We start from the raw sequence: 15,248 nt of genomic DNA on the forward strand, positions 1-15,248 counted from the left end.
TTGCATGATGCCAGGGAAGTCTTTTCCAAAGACACACTGAGCCATATCCGTTTGATATTTACAGTATGTCCCATTCATGCATCTTACTAACTTGACTCCTCCCCGGAGTCTTTGTGTCTCCCATTTCCTGCAGGAGCTATAGGTTGAGGCCACATCTCGTCATAGACGCTGGTTTAGCTGGCTCAGCCTGGCTGGGGGTGTGGTCAGGGTGGGGTAAAAACCCCCGTTCTATCCATTTAGCAAAGTTAGAATTTAGCTGATAGCCCAGCCCAGGCAGACACGATCGGGGATTTAACCACCGCAGTAAACGCACATCTGAGCAGACGTCTTGTGTTCTGCTCTAGAACGCCCAAACATGTAGTTTAGAGCCGCAGCACCGTCTTTTGGTGAGTCAGCCCATGAGATATATGGGCGGTTTTACCCCACTCGCGCGCCAGCCGTTTAACATTTTGTGGGCGTTCCCAGACACGTGTCTCTATGGAAGCAGACACAGAACTGATCCTGACTCCAGTGGGAAGAGACCCACCACTACTATTAGTAGTATTAGTCCTGTTCTTATTACAGCTGCTACTGCTCAAGGTTTTCTGCTGGTCTTTTCCTTGCCGCCATTGCCAAGTGCTGCTCTTGTTGGGTAATTGTTCAATTGCCACATGTTCTCGCAGTCAAATCGCCAGTGCATGTGAGAACTGTTTCAATTGTTGGGTCTAAAATAGAGCCTGGTCTCCTACCTGCTCTATTAGTAAAGCGCCTTGGGATAACTCTTGTTATGATTTGGCGCTATATAAATATCAAATTGATTGATTGAGGATAAATGTAACCTGTAATCTAAAATGTAGATTATCAGCTGTTATCGCTTAACAGATATGACTTCTGCTACCACTTGCACGTGCGCTCTAATCCTGTTTGTTGTAATGGTGTGGTGCCAGATAAAAGCAGACAATTCGGTCGATATTTTGCCAGACATTAACGGAACAAAAAATGTATGATGATCAATTCGGATCATATCTCAGACCTTGGCATTGAACTCAGCCAGGAAGTCAAAGTGCTTCTTGAGGTCTGTGGCCAGTATAGCCTCGATGACGAGGAAGCGAAAGCGCTTAAACTCCACGTGATCCAGGTTGACCAGGAAGTTGAACTCGGGCCGGGACAGGTAGAGGCTCCAGGCGGACGCGGCGTGGTGGTTCTCCAGCACAGAGCGGTCATTGTACAGCACCGCCTGCAGGACAGGAGGGAAAGCACAGGGCTGAGAGAGGGAAAGAGGACAGGCTGTGCAGTTTACATTACATTACATTACATTACATTACGTCACTTGGCAGACGCTTTTATCCAAAGCGACTTACAGTAACACATTTTTGTCAACAATAGAGAAATCAACTATGCAACATAATCTATGACAGCTACAACTTTTGAAGGAATAGAGTGGTAAAGTTTTTTTTTTGAGAGAGAGAAAGATGTTAGTTCAAGAAGGGGCCAGTTTCCCTCTGTCTCTTTGTGACATGCCTGTCTACACACGTGTCTCAAAAAAGGTGCAATGAATTTAAAAATAGCAACCAATCAATAAATTTGATTGGTTTTCACGTTTTGCAGAGGCAGGTCACAAAACGTGAGTAAGATTGAAGGGAAGAAGCACAACAAGTTAAAGGAGTACAACACAGACATGGATTGGTGGTTGTCAACATCATCAACAATCAATAAGTTCAGGGTTCCCTCTCCTTTCCTGGGATTTGCACAACCTAGACAGGATCAGCGCTATCGCCCAACAGGTTGTGAAAATAAAATATTTAAACAAGGGCATACAGTTAACCTTTTCACCTTTGCTTTAGACGACTGACGGAGGGGGAAAAAAACGTTATTTATTCAGGAGAGTCTCACTGAGAGCAATGCTCTCTTTTTCAGGAGCGCCCTGTTCACGTTCACACCTGGAAGCTTCCCAGTACAACCACAGTCTGACCTGCTGGGCACTGAGCAGCTCGAGTTATGCTCAAGGGCACCTCGGTGGTGGCAATGAGGGAGGGGCAAGCGCTGCCTTTTCACTTTCCCCACCCAGATTTATCCAGCCGGTCGCAGGGATTGAACCGACGACGACCTTGCAGGTCACAAGCTCGCTTCTCTAACCGTTGGGCCACCACTTCCCCAACACAATCAGAAAGAAATTCTGGTCCTGGATGAACAGAATTCATGTGCTGTAGGAATGAATTATAATTGAAATCACTTTTTTTTAAACTAGAGTTTGTAAAGGGAATTTAACTTTGTGTTCACTAGTCACCACAATACACATTATACAGAGAATTAACATGCACTTTGTGTGATGTACACAGTTTATGGTAACTTTGTCAAGCAAAAAGCCTGTATCCTAAGAAAAGCTATTTATTCTTCACATTTTATAATGCATTATTAATTGACTGGCTTTGCATTCAAATAATGATTTTTTTAAAACGTATAAGCAAATATTGACTGTTGACAAGTAAAACATTAAAAATAGCAAAATTGGAGTCACAAGGGTTCTGCGGGACACCAACTATACATACTGTAGGACACAACATTGTTTTCAGTTTCATGGAATTACTGTGAGACCTACTTTTTTTAAAGAGTCAAAGTAACACTGAGATATGTATAAACTGATGTAATAAATACATATTGATTGAGAAGAGAAGTACAGGGTGCACAGGCAGTCAGCTGTATGTGGTTCTGTATGTACTGCATGTGTCAGCAGTTAAGGAGTTTACACTGTCCGTTTTTTTCGTATGTGTTTTTTTATCCGGAAAAAATCGTCACGCACAGAAACCTTGCACACTGAGACCGATGTGTTTTATTATTACTAGAAATTGAGCGCGCCTAGGCTCGCCCGCTACGCGGACTCGCATACGCAGCGCGGCTGCTGCGCGGCCTCGCCCGTAGCTCGGCTGCTGTGTGGCCTCACCTAGTCTATTGGCATGCGCAGCGCACAATTGCTCAACTTCACATCACTGATGACATCACAATTGCTCGAGTGATCATCACTGATGCAAAAAAAAATAGCAGAAAATCGAACCTGTTCCGAAAACTTTAATGACGGATGAAGGTTTCGGAGTCAGTGTGTAAACATGAGTGACACAACATGAGATCATATTTATTTTTTAAACGTGCGACAATTTATGAAGGAAAATACGGACTTGGTGTGCAAAAGCCTTTATTCATTGATATTTTGTATTGGATGGCAGGTGGATGCAGTAGGGTGATGGGTGGAATCAGTATTGTATGGTTTTGACCACCATCCACGTGGCATCTCAACTGCAAGATGTCAATGCTGCTCATTGTTTAGTCTTGGATGAGCACACTTCCTTGTTAGAAGGCAGGTTACAACCAACGACCATCTCTGCAAACCAACTAACGTACAGTATTGGAGGCAACAGATGCTGAGGCTGCTGCACCAGATGCTGATGAAGAATCTCAGGATGCTTTTAATTACAGACCAGTGAAACTTGACCCGGGGATCTGGGCTGACTTTCAGTCTCGCCAGATGTCTCCATCAGGACATTATTAGCTTGGCTAAATGAAGAGTTATCAGTGTGCTGCTATTTCATCATGGGGGATAAACTTGTGATGAAACATAAACGTGAAATAAGTAAACTTACAGCAAAAGCAAGTGTCCATAAATGTAGTAGGTTACCTGTGGTGCGTTAGTGGCTACTAGAAAGGCATTCGTGCGACCAGGATGGTCGTAGTCATGCATTGCAGCTGCTACATAAAGGGCCATGAGCTCCAGAGCCGGGATGTTCCATGCCAGGCAGCCATAGCTGTCATCGGATATCGAGGAGCTCTTGGAGGAGGCGTAGGATATCCGGCCCGGCGAGATCCCACTATCTGAATCTGGCACACAACACAACAAGCAAGATTTATGTCAGTCAATGTCAAGGTTAAACTAGGACTACCCTGTCCCGGTACAAGCCATTGGAGAGTTGAGTCTATCCCATAGTAAAGGAAATTCAAATTAGAAATTCAAAACACACAAGAGGGCGAGAGAAAAAGCGAGACAGAGAGAGAGAGAGAGACACACACACACACACACACACACACACACACACACACACACACACACACACACACACACACACACACACACACACACTCATAGTGGGTACAATTGCAGTCATCACAATTTACTCTATTTCTCTCAATCACTCTCTCTCTCTCACACACACACACACAAACACACCCTCATCTAGCGTTGTTTATTCACTCTATCTGATCTCTTTGTCTCTTTCTCATCTCATCTCCGACTCTCCTTATCAAAAGACAGCTGTTCTGGCAGCCACTCTGGGAGACGTCAGTGGGTAAGCCTTCATTAATTTCTAATGGAGCTCAAACCTCATTAGCAGAGACAAGCATGGGAATCTTGGCATTTTAAACCAAACCATCTGTGTTCAATAGAGGAGAAAGCCACATCCCACAACAGCAGGAATTTCTGAACGCCACAAGATCCAATCAGTCAGAATTACTTTATGACATCAAAGGGTACAGAGAGATTGGCTGGTCCAAGATTTCTTGAACCAATGAAGGACTATATTTTTCTATCCCCGCCATCTTTTTAAGGTTATTATGCTTTGAGTTGAGGTAAAAGTATCATTTCATTGTCATGTGCAATTTTCACAAATCATTGTTCTTTTGATCAGATTCAGGTCAAGACAATTCACTTAGTAGATTGTGATGCACTCTTTTTTTATTGTTGTTCTTGTCAAACATTCACACTAATTTTAAGACATCTCAGACCACTAAAACTTAAAATGTTGGCTGGCAGCTGTCCTACGTCAAGATTATAACCATAATAATCCATCCAACTCTAATGAGTTTAAGGTTGTGGTATAATAGTCAGAAGAACACATCTTGGTATTCCTAACCACTGTTCCTTGACCACGCGGAAAAACGTCATGAGGTCATGACGCAAGGAATTGTGCCACAGGATTATCGGCTTTCGTTCGTAAAGGATGGTCAAGTGTATCCTATGCCAGGGGTTCCAGGGGGTCCCCGGCAAAAAGGGGGACAATTTATTTTCACTATAATTCCATCCATAAGTAACACAATGACAGAATGCAGGTCTAATTTGTCAGTTTAAGGGTCCTTGACTCAAACATTAGAGAACCACTGTGCTACGCTAAAGGAGCTAAGTCAGGAAGCATCCAAGCTCCTTTCTTTAACATTTCAAGAATTAGAACGGCACTTATCATGGCTGCCACTTCGGTACTTCCAGGTCATTTCACTCAGTTAGGAACCTTCCAAAGCATGTAGCCTGAGCCCAGCTTACCTGTGTCACTTCCTGTCACATGTTCATTGTGGATCTGCTGGAACCCAGGGATTGGCCGAGTGGTCAGGTACCAGACAGCATGCAGCACATCAGTAGCATGGACCCGGTTATGATCTGTGTTTTAAGCCACAGTGTACACACACAGTATTTCACATGAGTGTTATTTAGCCACTGCACCAGATTTCTTTTAAAAACAAATAGCAGTACATTATCGAAAATTATCCAAATGTATTGCTCAATCTGCACCGATTTGCTGCACTATCTATCCAATAGTTCCACTAACATTCAGGAGCGTTTTGGGCTATCATCACATAACATATTTCTTTGTGTCAATGAACATTTATTATAATGTTTGTGTTTGCACACAAACATTGTTAACAGCTGTTTGATTCTGTTGACGGCCACTCTGTAATACTCACAGGGAATATCTTTGTAGCCATTTTCCAGAGCACAGAAGTATGACATGAACTCCCTCACAGGGATCTTGAAGATTTCAAACAGACACGTATCCTGGAAAAGGGTGTATGTTACCTGAGGAAATACAGACAAGTCAACTTTATTGAGACACAAACCTGGACACAAGATAACCAGCACCACCAATGATGGGCAGTGCAACACTGGGGAAAAACAAAAACAAAATGGAACCCAAAAACACAAGGTAAATCAGCATTACAAATAGTTTCAGTCATGAAAATTTAAGAAGATCCAACTTGACAACACGTAATTCGCTTTCATAAACAGACATGAAAGACATCAAACAAATGTCTGGTTTTTGGTTGTTGTACTGACGTAGCTGAGGATCCTTCCCGTCTTCCCTCCTGTTCTGTCCACCAGGTCAAAGATCTGGAAGTTCCAGCTATTTATCTTCTCCATGAGACCATCATGGTCCTCCAGCATGGGATCTACTCTGAACTCCTGCTCACCCTGGACACAACCAGCAAATGTCAAAGTTATTTACATTAACACACATATTATTTACATTTCATATGGCATATGTGTGTGAGTGTGAATGTACATACACACAGAGCACTAAAACACAGTCTGACATTGACACAGCACCATTTTTTCCAGTACAAATATATAGGGAGACTCCAAAACACAAGTGTGGTTTAAGGCCATTGTGTTAAGGCCAGCTCAACTGCCAGACAATCCTGAAACTGAATTTAGCACAGCTGGGAAGTTTTAACAATAGTGGGTTGTCGACTGAAGGAAACACGACCATCTGTAGGCTAGCTCAGATCAACTGTAGGCTAGCTCAGATCAAGTGTGGGCTAGCTCAGATCATCTGTAGGCTAGCTCAGATCAACTGTAGGCTAACTCAGATCAACTGTAGGCTAGCTCAGATCAACTGTAGGCTAACTCAGATCAACTGTAGGCTAGCTCAGATCAACTGTAGGCTAGCTCAGATCAACTGTAGGCTAGCTCAGATCAACTGTAGGCTAGCTCAGATCAACTGTGGGCTAGCTCAGATCAACTGTGGGCTAGCTCAGATCAACTGTAGGCTAGCTCGGATCAACTGTGGGCTATCTCGGATCAACTGTGGGCTAGCTCAGATCAACTGTGGGCTAGCTCAGATCAACTGTGGGCTAGCTCAGATCAACTGTGGGCTAGCTCAGATCAACTGTAGGCTAGCTCAGATCAACTGTGTGCTAGCTCAGATCATCTGTAGGCTAGCTCAGATCATCTGTAGGCTAGCTCAGATCAACTGTGGGCTAGCTCAGATCATCTGTAGGCTAGATCAGATCATCTGTAGGCTAGCTCAGATCATCTGTAGGCTAGCTCAGATCATCTGTAGGCTAGCTCAGATCAACTGTAGGCTAGCTCAGATCATCTGTAGTAGGCTAGCTCAGATCAACTGTGGGCTAGCTCAGATCAACTGTGGGCTAGCTCAGATCAACTGTAGGCTTGCGAGGGAAACACAAGAGATGGCTGTTTCATAATTCATTGGCAGCTTGGGTGGTGGAGGGGACAGGTTATAACTCATAGATTCAATCCCTGCAGTAACCATATGTGTTCATAAACAAGACCTCAAGCCTTGCTTGCTCACAGGTTAAGTGTAAAGTTAAATGTCTTAAAGGTAACTGTGGCAGGCAGGCTTGGTAAAGTTGCTTACAACCATATCACTCGGGACTAATGACAGTATAATTACAGGCACAACTGAACATGCAATATTAGCACACACAGCAAGAAGGTCCAGGGTTCGAATCTCGACCCTCTCGATTTTTTTTTAGAACAACTGGTCTAAACTACCCATAGGCAAGAATGTGAGCGTGTTTGACATAGTATGGTATATGAAAGCAGAGATGGGGACTTGGACTTGAGTCGCACTTAAGTCACACACACAGTGACTTGAGACTTGACTTGAGACTCATCCTCAAAGACTTGAGACTTGACTTGGATTTGAAGGTTTGGGACTTGTGAACAATCTTTTTTTTTTTTTTTTTTTGGTGCATTAACATTAAGGAAATGTCTACTAATGTCATCTATAATCATTGCTGCTACTGTATTCTAATAGATAAGGAGTGAGGATAATACAGTACATGCTTTGAATTCCTTAGTTTTAGCTATGCAGTGTTCTAAGCAGACCGGATGGCATGGAACAGATGATAGAACGCTCATCCATAAGAGACTTGAGACTTGACTTGGACTTGTGACCAAAGACTTGTGACCAAAGACTTGAGACTTGACTTGGACTTGCAAAAAAGGACTTGTGAGCATCTGAAGTAGTATGGTATATGACATGTATTATGATATGGCATATACAGCCCTTTGAAACATGCTTGTGATAGGAGTCGTCAAGTCAATTTTGCTGTATTATCAAATCTAGCCTACTTGTTGGAGCAAAAATATTCAAATCACATGACAAATGCAATGGGTGTCCATCCACTGTGCTGTGCTGTAGCTGCCAGTCTGCTGCCATATAAGGTGATCATACTGGGTCAAACGTACCTCTGATTCCTGAGTGTGCTGCTCTTTGCCGGGGTTTTTGTCGTCCTCCTCGTCCTTCTCCGGCCCCTGGCTCCCTGCCATGACTGCCCTCCTCTCCCCACACACGTCCCCCTCCACACTCTCCTCCCTGATCAGAGCCTCGCCCAGGAAGTCAAGTCCTTCACCTACGTACACACACACGCACGCACGCACGCACGCACACACACACACACACACACACACACACACACACACACACACACACACACACACACACACAAACACAGGGCACGTTGAACCATTCACAGATGGTTTTAAAATGAAAAGCTCAGTCTGGACTTGCAGTATGGGACCCCCGCTAGAAACCTTATCACTACATTATAGATTTACTTATGAATTCATTCACTGGGATCCACTTATTATTTTTGACCCTAAAGGGGTTTGACTAGGCTTTTGATTCTAGGACTGTCAGTGTCAGGCAGGTACATGTATTTTACATGCAGGGCTACTTTAAGATTTTAAACATTTTTTGCTTCATATAGGTAGTAGGTTCATTTATGATGGATTAGAAAGCTTGAAAAGTTTATTTTATTTTTTTATTTTTAACCCTTCAAATGATATGATAAAATAAATTCTGGATTGGGGATAATACAATAATACAATATGTACGGTTCGTTATATTACTGTGTGTGTGTGTGTGTGTGTGTGTGTGCGCGTGCGTGCATGCGTGAATTGCAAGAGTGTTTGTGTCTGTTGTTGTTGTTGTCCAGCAGATGGCAGCATTAACCTCCTACACTAATAATGGGAAGTGCTCTGGTTCAATCCCTGACTGTGGTGAATAGCTAACGATCAGGAAGGTGAACTTTTAAAGCACTTCCAAATACACAGAAGTAGCAATTTTATAATTGACTATAAACTAATTAAGTGTTTCTACTCTATGGATGAAACTATGCTGCTCCCACTCCATGCTGCACTTTACATTAGGTGTATGTGTACTACTGCAAATGGTGCCTTGTTGGCAAACGATACAAATTCTAAATGTTTCACCAAGTAAACAATAAGGACACTGTATGGTAGACTACCTGAGCGCCTGCGTTGAGCCTCAGTGGTGTACGGCTGGTGACCTTCCCCCGAATCTCCACTGGAAACTCCCTTCAGCATCTGACGGCCACAGCTGCAGTGGACAGACAGGACAGGCACAGACATCATCCATGATTCACTCCAACTTCAAAACATCTACTCACTGTCCAAGACACCTGTGACAGAAGGCACTTAATGTGCACGTGTTCAGGAGGGTGTCTGTGAGTTGTTTTTAAGACCATAAAAAAAAACACAGCTGCGAAAGATTTAGCCTTATTTCTGATTAAACATATCATTAGTTAATGAAAGTTCTAAAATTATAAATGGGCAGCATACATTTTTTTCCAAAAGGAAATTAAATTGTAAAGGAAATTAAGTCCAATTGTGTATAGAAAGGCAGATAAAATAAATGTTAACCCGAATAACCCTGTTCTGTATTCACCTAAAAGTGAACATGAAGCACAAAGAAACCTCTCAATGCATGGTGGAAAAAATACAACCTCTAATGCACGTAAGATATTTTAATACATTTTAATCGCTAAAATGTCACTCATTTATTTCAAGACTTTTTCAGGCTCTTTAAAGACTCTGGTAAAGTGGTCATTACCATCAAGGACAAAAGTAAAGTGGAGGTCAAAAGACAGCTGACTAATAAGAAACTCAAGAAAAGTCAAGTGAGGTCAAGCTTATTTATACAGCCCTTTATCACAAGCACGTCTCAGAGGGCTTTACGCAGCAGGTCATCTACGTCATATAGGCTACCATACATGTGATCTCATATACAGTACATACTGCATATACATCACATTCAACTACATCATTTTACATCTGAGGTTCTCAACTGGTCTCACCTCACAACCCACATTTTTCCTTAGTCATAAAGCCACAACTGAAATGTCCCCCTTTTTTAAGGCCTATATTTATATAAGGCCTATATACCTTCTAGCTGTGAAGCTACATGTACCCAAACGCACCATTCCGGCAGTGCTGTTGTTGCGGAGATGCACTTTTTACCTGGTGCAGAGGGGGGTGGTGGAGCTGCGGAAGGCCTGCTGGAAATCAGGGGAGCTGAGGGGGTAGGCCAGGGGCTTGTGCAGGTTCAGACTGATGCTGGGCTTGGTCAGGAAGTCAGCCGTGTCCGGGAACTCAACGGGAGGACGGGTGACGAGGGAGGACGAGCCTGCTGCAGGGCTGTGGCAGGGCGAGGCCACTGGGCTGAGGCTGGGAGATGTGCCTGCAAGGAGGAGGTGAGTGGAGGGATTTGAAGAGAGATACAAGACATGACATCCAATCAAACCACGAGCAATCAATCTAAGTGTGTGCAGATCTACTGTGTGCTCTTTTGCATCGCCTCACCCGCTCTCCTGGGCCCTGCGTGGTAGGTGAGGGTAACAGAGGAAGACCTCTGCTTGGGAATGGTGAGTAGGTTTGCATTGGGTCCATTGGACAGACTTGAGCTGGAACACAAAAGACAGTAAGACAATCAATAAAACATCACAATAGTTTGCATTCATTAATCATTCGATTATTAGGTTACTATGCTGTACTGAATTATAAGTATTAACTCGAACCCAACTATTTTCATTGCATTCTACTAGCAATGCCCCATCTAGTGGTGAGAGCACCACACTGCAGATACAGCAGATCCTCTTCTTTGTATATGCCTGACTTAGATCATCTATCAAATGAGTCATCTGGCACTGCTACAACAGAAGGGGCATCATGATCTAATATCAAGGAGGAAGTCTCTCATCCAACAGAGCTGGGCCGCTCCTGCCACCCTGTGGAGCAATGCAGGGACTACATTTCAGAGTCCGCCCAGCGAGTCCATTTGCTGTTATGGTGTACTCAAGTAACCTGGTTTTGGATCGACACATTAGCTGGTTATAATAGTTACAATAACCCAAGCTTTTTCTCGGATTATGAGAAACCCAGGTACGTTGCCTGGCTTTCTACAATAATAGATGGTACTGTGACGTGTCACATCTTCATCCTTTTGCGTTTTTTTTCCTGTGCAAACGGATATGAGAACACTTTGACGTCAAACAAATAACAGAGAATAAATGACAGGACGCAATAACAGGACACCACTTCCTCCTATTGTTTGTTTGTGGTTGACAATATTCAGTTTGCTGTAGATTAAAACTAAGATAAATGTGCTCTCTATGTGCTGTGTAAGTGTGAAGAAGATGTATCAGGAGTCACCAAAATCGAATGAAAACCCGAGTCACAGTGCCTGCATGGCTTCAAACAGTTTGATGACAGTCTCATGGTCAAAACAATGACTTACAAGTCTATATATGTTCAAGAACATTGGTGGCTTTGTATGGAGGTGTTTAATTAATTTTGAAGACAGTGTGTGTTTGTGGAATGAGCAGAATGACAGCAAGACAGAGATCATTTCAACTGAGGTGGCGAGTGTACAGTTATCCTTGCTAATCCATGCAGTTTTTTGGGGGGGACAGATGTAAACATAGCTGAGATGATGTCTGTGTTGGTACCTGCTCAGGTTGAGGTCAGGGTGGGGTCTCTTGCCACTGCTGCGCTCCCAGCGTGAAGAGGCGGAGTCAAGAGGAGGGAGCGGAGAGGAGGTGGAGCTCCGCCTGAGCTGAGGAGTGGGGAGGCTGTTCCTGCTGCTCAAACCCTGCAAACAGCATGTTCACACCAGAGACTGTAGCTATGAGCAGTTGTTGACTTTTTCAACCATATAGATGGATTCAATTTGAGCTGGGTGTACTGTATTAAAAAAGGGCCCAGAAAGTTCCCTCTGAAGTTTACCAACTTCACAATGTATATTTATGTATTTTAATCATTGTTGTTGATGTATGACATGTAAACTCTTAGAGCAGGATGTTTCCAATCCCAACATTGTTTGTGTTCTCGTGCCTTGCTGGGTAGATTGCCGTTTGTTCACTCATCCCCATTTTATTGCTGTAAATTACAAACTGATTTACAAATGGAACCGCGTAAATTACATGCTGGCACATTTTTACTGTCATTTTGGTGGAATAAGAGGAGGATGCATTTTCGCTTCCCACTAGTCAGAGAATTTACTGTTTGATTTTTCAACATGTTTGGGAGCACACAAATATGTGAGAGGAATTCCTACACTCTGAAGTGAAAAGTCCTTCAAAAGGAACAGACTGAAAGATGAATAACTGACTGTGTTTACATGGACTTAAGTATCCCAGTTATGAGGCTTATCCCAGTTTTGATCATATTCGGGATATGGCCTTTAAAGGAAGGCTTTGCCAATTTTCAACCTGCTTTAATTACAATGTCTTAATATATGCAGACGGGCAGCCTTTACATTCTCTGGGTGTTTTCCTGTGCCTCTGCAGTTTATTCCAGGCACTTCCCGGGAAGAATGACACAAAACACATAATTCTTACATGGAAGTGAACAGACGTTCTGCTCGAGGTCAGCTGTTCCAACTACAGATTGTTTATTTTTTCTGTATGCGCACATCTACAGATGCAGAGATCCTTAACGAGTGTTAATGACCCATACCAGCTAGCAGGGGCGGAGTTTCTGCAGGCAGATGAAGAGGGATTTCTCGATGCAGAAAAGATATAGACAAGGTAAACACTGCCCATCTGTTTATAAAACCGAGATTATAAAGATACAAAGCGTGTTGAAAATCGGCAAAGCCTTCCTTTAAATCTAACATAGAGAAATCTGGTTATTCATATACCCGTATACATGATAAATACCAGTATCCTGGTTATTGATTATTACATATTTGCACAGGCGCCTGTGATGTTTACAACACAAACAGGGCAATTTTGAAATTGTTAATCTGATGTTCCTCTGTAACTGTTAAAGGTCCCATTCCGTACAAAAGCTGTTTTTACTTGTAAATGCATATATACTGCTGTCAGCCCTCCCTGTAATGAGTGGTCACACGCTCAGAACTGCCACAGTTGGATTTGTCCCTATCCAGCGTCCCTCTGCAGTCTCCTCCAAGCCACACCCCCAAACGCTTCGTTTGCCCAGAGGGGAATCTGGGGGAATCGGGACGTCACTAGCTTCCTCTGCATACTGCGCGGGTCTCTCTCACACAAGCTACCTGCACCATTTAGTCTATAGCCACAAAATTAACACTTCTAGCTGGAGCGACGCCAACTGTACGTGATCCAGCAACTGCAGAGGTGCATTCGGTAAGTCTAGGCATTTTGAGATGTCCTCTTTAGCGGAGTACCGTTTAGTTAACGATAACTCGCAACCTAGCGTGCTGGTCCACAGACGCTAATCTGATTGGCCGCTGGGAGCCTGGGGCGGGCTCTCCCTCAGCGGCCAATGGGAACTGTTAGTTCTGAATATATTATAGAAACAAGCCGTTCTTGGGAAGCAACCAGAAGAGGGAGTGAGAACTCCGTCACAACAAACGGGTTTGCTATATTTTCGACAGATTAATCCAGAATCATGTTTTATGGACCAGAGACACACGTTTTTAAGAGGTTACAGCTGCACGAATTGGGACCTTTAAGTTTAAATCAATTTGACTGTGGCTATTGATATATAGGCGCTGAATATTTATAGTATAATACGGTATTTATATAGAGATTCTTTCTTAGCATGATTACATTACCGACTGCTTTTATTTGATTTGCTCTCTGAAGTAAATAATGACATACTGGTAGTAGCTGAAGGATTTGGGTTCATGCATTTCCGCAAAAGAGAGAGGAGATGGCAGATAGGCTAATAATGCTCTTTTATGGGGCGCTTTGTTTATATAAGCAAATGATGCCCCCTCTATAGTGTACCAACAAAATATGCAACTGATTATTATGTTTGTGTTAACTTATGATGAGATCCGTCACTGGGCACTGGTTATGTTTGAATGCAATTTTGAAAATGTATTTAGACAAGATAAGAGGTTTTGAAACATCGGTCATTTGCTACAGCTACAGCAGACCTGCCTCTCCACCCTGCACCCCAGTATGCGATGGTGTAATGCAGTGGTTCCCAACCTTAGGGTCTCGACCCTAAGTGGGGTCGCCTAGAATTCAAATAGCGTCGCCTGAAAAAAATAAAAAATAAAAATAAAAATAAAATATATATATATATTTAATACTACCAAAGATGATTTGGGTCACTTGTGATTTTTTTTTCTTTTTAGTTCTGAGTTTAAAAGTGATAATCTCTAAGATTTCAGCTTTGTTCTCTTCGGTGACACCTATGGCGATGAGTGGTAATTGTTGTGACATCCAAACAGTGTTGCATTATGTGACATCACTAATGTCACATAATGTCACTACACGTATATACTGCAAAGGCTTCCATCAATGGACCATAGCCTTAATTGTTTTATTTAGATGAAAATCTTTGAGATTATAACTTTAAATCAGGATTCTGAGAATAAAGTCAGAATTCCGTGTTACTGTCAGAATTTTGAGAAAAAAGTTGGAGTTTTGAGATTAAAGTCAGAATTCTCAGATTGAAGTCAGAATTCTGCGGGGGAAAGAAGCATACTATGTGACATCACTGATGATGTCACTGATGACATTATCGATGGTGTACCGGCATGTGAATGTCGTGGGTCCCTAGATTTTTGCGGCATCAAAATAGGGTCATGAGCCAAAAAAAAGGTTGGGAACCCCTGGTGTAATTGCTGAGCGTGGCTTTGCCCACCTTGAGCGACTTCCTGTCACTCCTCTCCACCGAGTCCTCCACCTCGTCGCAGGGGTAGAAGCCGGGGAAGGGTGTGAAGGGGTTCACCCTGGGGCGGCAGGAGCCTGAGAAGGTGCCCATGAGGCTGGAGATGCTGCGCAGTGAGGAGGTGGCGTGGGGCGACAGAGACGAGTCCATCAGCAGCTCAGACACCAGGTTCCTGGCCTCGTTGATGACCGAGAGGTCCACGCCATTGCCGCTCACTGCACCCTGCACGCGCACACACAATAAGGACAAGGAATACAATGTGAATGGCAGAGAGCAGCCTTAGTGCAGCAAACTTTAT

General features: G+C 43.2%; 1 protein-coding gene across 1 annotated transcript in view; it reads right to left on the minus strand.

Annotated features, from left to right (window-relative positions):
- Positions 1–15,248, minus strand: part of pde3b (phosphodiesterase 3B) — a gene marked incomplete at its 5' end in the record, with an annotated part of 72,238 nt that overhangs the window by 3,532 nt on the left and 53,458 nt on the right. Inside the window, 11 exons of the mRNA XM_083650410.1 lie at positions 1,013–1,216; positions 3,650–3,849; positions 5,282–5,395; positions 5,701–5,812; positions 6,071–6,205; positions 8,231–8,394; positions 9,292–9,383; positions 10,304–10,523; positions 10,646–10,746; positions 11,791–11,933; positions 14,924–15,172. Coding sequence (XP_083506536.1) covers positions 1,013–1,216; positions 3,650–3,849; positions 5,282–5,395; positions 5,701–5,812; positions 6,071–6,205; positions 8,231–8,394; positions 9,292–9,383; positions 10,304–10,523; positions 10,646–10,746; positions 11,791–11,933; positions 14,924–15,172 — 1,734 coding nt within the window. The remainder of the gene's footprint in view (positions 1–1,012; positions 1,217–3,649; positions 3,850–5,281; positions 5,396–5,700; positions 5,813–6,070; positions 6,206–8,230; positions 8,395–9,291; positions 9,384–10,303; positions 10,524–10,645; positions 10,747–11,790; positions 11,934–14,923; positions 15,173–15,248) is intronic.

This window comes from Poromitra crassiceps, assembly GCF_964638095.1.
Source record: "Poromitra crassiceps genome assembly, chromosome: 14".
Taxonomy (NCBI): Eukaryota; Metazoa; Chordata; class Actinopteri; order Beryciformes; family Melamphaidae; genus Poromitra; species Poromitra crassiceps.